Raw genomic sequence first — 6,594 nt, 5'->3', positions numbered from 1 at the left:
CTTACTGTGTTGGGTTTATTTTTTTATGGCGTAGTGGAGATAAGGGAGGAGGAACAAATGGAGCATTATCTGGGGCTTCGCTATAGCATCCGAACTGAGGGATTCATCTGCAGCCTGCCAGTAAACGTCGGTGGGGGGGAAGGAGCGAACAGATTGCGAAAGGATGAGTAAGATTGAGGCGAAGCATCTCTTCAGAGATGGCTGAAAATTGTTTGTGGCAGTGACTGGTACCCGAAGGCCACATATGCGCTGCTTCAAAATGCGCACGCTTGCAAATGAGGAAACGCTTGTGTTCGAGCTGAGCCAACTACAAGTGAACAGGCCCCAAACCACACCAGTACCATCAGGGGCGCGCTGTCCAGTCTGGTACTGGCTGCTAAAGGAACAACCGCTCCACCAGGTTTGATAGAACACATAAGAGGAATTGTAGCATTAGCAGCCTATTAGCTTGGACACACGCTGTTTTGTGCTGTTGGAGACAGTTTTTCTTCAGTCTGTCATTAGAAACAAGATAAACTGTGTTATTGCTTTTTAGTTTTATTCTTTGAAAATGAACAGTCGTTTAATGTTTTTTTTTTCTGTCAGTAATGGATAAAAATGTATGTAAGATTTCTCTGTAATGTTTGTATCTGTGTTGATACTTTTTATTGGTAAAATTGGCTCTGTTCGAAGTATGAATAATGCAAGGCAAGTTTATTTATATCGCACTATTCAGACACACAGTGACTGAAAAAAATATGAAATATGATCCTGAACGTTAATTAGCTGATGAGTTTTTATTGAGTCGTTTGTTTTGCCATTGAATGATTGTTGGGGTTTTTCTTATCTTGTCTTATTTGTATTTAGAAAATCCAAAAATAAAATTTTTCTTCCCACCTAAAACCAACCAGCAGACCGACTGGTGTTTGGCTAATGCCAGAGTAGAAGGGCTATTAATTTGAGGTAAATTAAATTTGGTTAAAGGGTAATAGAATATGAAAAAACCCAATAAATTATATTAGTATTTATAATAATAATATACGTATATAATACTACTTTCTTTGAAACCTTTCTTTTAAAATATGTAAAAAAAAATAGGTTTTTCTCCATGAAACATTTTTTCCACAATCATTAATATCAACATGACATTATTATTAATATTATTGTAATAATAATGATAATAATGATAATAATGATAATAATGATAATAATGATAATAATAATAATGGTAATAATAATAATAATGATAATAATAATAATGATAATAATAATAATGATAATAATAATAATGAATACAAATAATAATAAATAATGTATAATATATAATGTAGTTTTTATAATATGTTACATTTTAGTTCTGTTTATAATTACATTTCGTGTGATTATGGTTTACTATTGAGAAAAATATGAATTTAAGGAGTGAGACTTGACCATTAAAGCTAAACGGGGATCCTTCTTTGCGGATTGCTCCTGAATGTCCCCAACAGTCTGCATCTAATCTGCTGCACTGTGAGGAAGGAAAGGCCAGCACATCAGGGATTTGTCAGTGGCCCGTTATTACGTCTCTTCTCCCATAAAATATGGCTGCCTCTCCAGAGATCCAACCGCTAGATAAATCCACTCTCCTCCAACCAGACTGGCCCCCGTGACAAAACCATCCAATGGCGTGTTTTAGACAGTGACCTCTGGTAAAGACGAGTGATTTATACAGTACATGTTTTAAGCTCAGCGACACATCCGGACACCTCTCTCTCCTTCTCTGGGTCTATAAATGGTGTCATGTGAGATAACAGGGAAGCCTTTGGGAGAGGGGAGACATGACACCCATCTTTGGGGTCTCACAAAATGGCTACAATGTGGATAGCTTCCCCTGCAGCTGTCTAATCGTGGTCTAAGCCTGCAGTGAGCGTCGTGTCTCTCTCCTGCATGAGGTCACTGTGGTGCTTTAATCTGACAGACTCACAGAGCAAAGCCTAAATCAACACCTGAATGGGAAGAGTTCTTTTGAGAGTCCTCTCATGACCTCATCATGTGTTATTATGTACATGGAAGATGTAGAATTCCATGAACCATCAATTGCACCTTCACTCAGCTCAGCAATTCCAAACAAGGGGGTTCTATTAGGAAGTGAGTGAATGACGGTAATTTAGTCATCGTGGTACTCCGTCTAGTAGTTTAAGAGATTAAGTTCTGTGACTAAATGAGAACTGAGAGGCAGGCAGTGGAGTTGACCTTGGCAAATGAGACACAGAGACGATGACACGCCGAGCCAACTATCACTCTTTAATAAACAGGCGCTGAAAACCCACCACACAAATCTGCCCTGCTGCCGGAAACGGTCGCACAAGTGACAGAATCTGGCTTTAAATATGGCAACATGATGAATTTGTGTGCGGCATGTTTTAGTTCATTTAGACTTGTTATAAGAATATTGATAATAATTATGTTGTGCTAAGTTGGTTCTTTCTAAATTTCTAGTCCAAACAGTAATTTAAACTGAACACTGCTGCAAATAATGAATTTATGCCCAAAAGATTTATTATTTTAAATTGTTTATGTATATATATATATATATATATATATATATATATATATATATATATATATATACACACACACACACACACACACACACATACTGTATATACAGTATATATATATATATATTCCCTATAAAAATATTTTAACTTTGAAACCAATAACATAAAATAAAAATCCGAAAACAGACGCAATATTGCATAACATTAGCATTATAATCCCTTTTTGTACGAGTAGTTTATAAATTATAGACAATTTACACACATACTGAAGTGGTTAAATGTCTGGTTTTAAACGTAGCGATACTTATTAAATATGAAGAAACGATGTACAGAAGGAGAAACACGGGTGCATTTTACACGATATGCTCACATAATAATAATAATAATAATAATAATAATAATAATAATAATAATAATAATAATAATAATAATAATAATAATAATAATAATAATAGGATCCACATTTTTTCGACGATAATTTTACTTGAAAAGGTTTTAAACTTTCTCTCTGTAGCGCTTCGACCTCAAACTTGTTTTTGCCTTTTGAATATTGCCAAATTCTATCGAGTAGCGCCCCCCCCAAAAAATACATCATTTCAAACCTGGAGGACGCAGGAAAATTTGAGAGGACACGAAATATTTCTCGGATGATATAAAAGGAGCCGTTTCGTCTGAGTTATGGCCCGGATTCGGCGTTGCTGGGAGAGATGCATGCTGCTCCTTCTCTCCCGCCCCAGAGGAGGCATCATCAGAGCTGATATATGGCCCAGCCCTACATTACCTTTACAAAACAAAGGATCATCCACGCTTTGGGTCGAGGAAAACATCCGTCTGACTGTCTGACATCTAATATAACACCTGAGTCGTCTTTTACAAACACCCGGATAATCCAAATACTTTCAAATAAACGAGTCCTGCTGAGACTGAAGTTTTACGCATATAACACTTAAATATTCCTCTGATCTCTCTCTCTTCCTCCCTCCCTCTCCCTCTCTCTCTCTCTCTTTCTCTGCTTCCAGCCATTTAGCCCATATACCTATTCTGGTATCTCACCACACGACTAAATTAGACCAAAGATGATAAGAGCACAAAGCATTATAATTCCGCGGGGCTCCTCCTCCTTCCAGTCATGCGTCCTAATTAATGGGACACCCCCAGTCGCAAAAAGCCCCGCACTGGACTGCAACATACTCAAAGAGTGAAAGGCAAGAGGGTGAAAGTGCCACTGGAGATAATTGATTACCTACCAATCAATGATAACTTGTTAGTATTCGTCAACTCTTCGGATTTCGCCATTTTCGGGGAGGCATCTCACTCTGCGGACTCGCTGCTCCCGAGGATCGGCACTTTGAACGCATCCTTTTTTGGAATAACATTCTTTTCTTCGTCATATCGTCCATTCCCCCCAAATCGTACCTGTTATGTGACTTTTTCCTCTCGGCAGTCCCGCTCTGTACACGACTGAATATTTCTACCCTGCATAGACTCTGCGCACAACCAATGATGACATCCAAAGAAGTGGCCAAATGTGATGCAGTAGAGACCAGGAGGCGAAGCCCACTGGACCAACTGCCGCCTCCCGCCAACTCCAACAAGCCGCTGACCCCCTTCAGTATCGAGGACATCTTGAACAAACCATCTGTGAAACGAAGTTACGCCATTTGCGGCACGGCTCATCTAATTTCGTCCTCGGAGAAGCACCGTCCGACCAGCATCCCTCTGTCCAGCCGGGCTCTGCTCACCCAGACCTCCCCGCTCTGCGCACTGGAGGAATTGGCCAGCAAGACCTTCAAAGGGCTGGAAGTCAGCGTTTTACAGGCTGCTGAAGGTGCGTTTCTGCTGCCAAAAATACAACACAAACCATTTTCTTGGCCTAGAAATTCTGATTTTTTTCCCCTATCCACAATTATATTTCGCAACGAGAGTTCAATGTATTAAGTGCGATGTTAAATAATCACAGAGCGGACACGTTTGCTCGTGCACACGCTTTTCTTTCAAGTTTAGACAACGTGTGATGGTGTTCTTGTCTTCTCTTGAATGAGCGACTGGTGCGTTTCTTTAATAATAGAGCCTCGTATCTGCCCAGTATTTCCCAGTGGTGCCAGTGTAATACACTTGTAATTACATGTCCTCACATAAGCTTGAGGGCTTTGTCGTTTCACTTCTCGTGCCGCTTTTATTATTATTAGGATTTTTCGCGTCAGGGCCACTTTTACGCACACGGTGAATGCGGTGGTTTTCACCTCGCTTCTGTTTCTACCTCACAGGTCGTGACGGGATGACTCTGTTCGGCCAGAGAAGCACGCCGAAGAAGCGTCGAAAGTCTCGAACCGCCTTCACCAATCACCAAATTTACGAGTTGGAGAAGCGTTTTCTGTACCAGAAATATTTGTCGCCAGCCGACCGGGATCAGATCGCTCAGCAGCTGGGCCTGACGAACGCGCAGGTTATCACATGGTTTCAGAACCGCAGGGCCAAGCTAAAAAGGGACCTGGAGGAGATGAAGGCCGACGTTGAGTCGGCCAAGGCCATCGGCCAGGTTCCTTTGGACAAGCTCGCCAAGCTGGCGGACCTGGAGAAATGCGCCAACGGCACGCTGGGTCACCCGCGGGGTGAGTCCCCGGCGCGAGGCGGCCAGCACGACCACGAGCTCGCGCAGAAACTGCGGTCGTCACCGCTGTCTCCATTCTCGGACCACACAACGAGCAAAGAGTGCTCGGAGGACGAGGACGTGGAGATTGATGTGGATGACTGATGGCGCAGCGTGCGGCCGCAGGCTGGAGAACTCCTCTCTCGAGGACTTGTAACTTACTGCTTATATTGTAACGCATATCTGAGAACGTGTACCAAAATGTATGACTTTTATATCGGCGCAGATAGACCATAGTGAAGCATGGACACTGAAATATGCAGCGGCATTTTACAGTTGATTCATTAGCAAACTGTTGCAATCAAAGCAATACGTTGGAAAATGACACGAATAACTTATTTTTGATTTACGGAGTCGCGCACGCACGCACGCACACACGCACGCACACACACACACACACACACACACACACACACACACACACACCTGTTTCCATCGCTTTATGTGAGGCCCGTACCCTCACGCATCACGATGAAAGCGCTCCCGTTTTGAATTTGTTTGCATGTAAATGCATGATTTGCTTTGTGATCATTATATATTTATTTTTTTTACCTCTTTTATTAATTTAATTGATTCCTTATTTGTGTGCTTGTGTTTTCTGTGAGTCAAAATCGCTATCGTGCCACTTTGACGCCGCTCCGCTTCCTCATCAGACTGTGACTCCAGTTCATATATTGTGACGACGATGATGATGATGATGATGATGATGATGATGATGATGATGATGATGACGATGATGATGATGCAGATGATGGTGATGATGATGACGTGATGGGAAAGGAAAGGAAAACTCGGACAGTTTTTATGGGAGTCTTCACACGATGCGAGACATAAGAACACCGGTGGTTTTGACGAGAAATCTGCTCCTTTTTCGCTTTATTGTTTGGATAAAAATAATTTTTCAATTATACATTTTGTTATGTTTGTACACCTGTAAGTGCCTTTCTAAAATCAGGACATTATTTGAAAACCAATGCACAGACTGTAATGTATATAGGCTACAATGGGAATAAAATGGCTTTTTTTCCTGAATAGGCTTTTTATGCTGTAATTCTTGTATTAATTTCCGGACTTTTTTATATTGTGAATATAATAGATCGAACTGTTCTTTTTCTCCTGGGCGAACAAAAGAGGGAAAACATTTAAAGAGTCTCTTGTTGCCAAACATGAGCGTGTAGACCAATGGAAGGGGAACCTATTTAGAGTTATTATACTGCACTATTTTGTCCTTTTGTGTCCTTTTCTCCTGTGGATGCTCCAAACATTTCGTTGCCCGGAATTTCACATCTCCTTTTACCTCCTAAATGCGTGTCGTGGCTTATTGACCCTCAGACGTGTTCTTCCATTTGTGGCGAAAAATTTATGTGAGAAACACAAATCTGGTGCCGGGGAAAAAAGGCGAGGATGCCACAAAAACACAAAGTT

At 41.0% G+C, this 6,594-nt stretch overlaps 1 protein-coding gene across 1 annotated transcript; it reads left to right on the top strand.

Moving 5' to 3' along the window:
• The first annotated feature begins 3,677 nt into the window (after nt 1–3,677).
• Nucleotides 3,678–6,201, top strand: lbx1b (ladybird homeobox 1b). Its single transcript, XM_003972496.2, has 2 exons — nt 3,678–4,347; nt 4,787–6,201. The coding sequence occupies exons 1-2, from the start codon at nt 4,020–4,022 to the stop codon at nt 5,272–5,274; spliced, it is 816 nt and encodes a 271-aa protein (XP_003972545.1). The 5' UTR covers nt 3,678–4,019; the 3' UTR covers nt 5,275–6,201.
• The last annotated feature ends 393 nt before the right edge of the window (nt 6,202–6,594 follow it).

Source organism: Takifugu rubripes, chromosome 17 (genome assembly GCF_901000725.2).
Source record: "Takifugu rubripes chromosome 17, fTakRub1.2, whole genome shotgun sequence".
Taxonomy (NCBI): Eukaryota; Metazoa; Chordata; class Actinopteri; order Tetraodontiformes; family Tetraodontidae; genus Takifugu; species Takifugu rubripes.
This window is presented reverse-complemented; position numbering and strand designations above follow the sequence as displayed.

What these genes read in the sequence shown, in the direction of transcription:
- lbx1b (XM_003972496.2), top strand. Translation starts at nt 4,020, where the DNA reads ATGATGACATCCAAAGAAGTGGCCAAATGTGATGCAGTAGAGACCAGG. An exon ending in CGTTTTACAGGCTGCTGAAG is followed by an intron (nt 4,348 to 4,786) that starts GTGCGTTTCTGC and finishes TCTACCTCACAG; the next exon opens with GTCGTGACGGGATGACTCTG.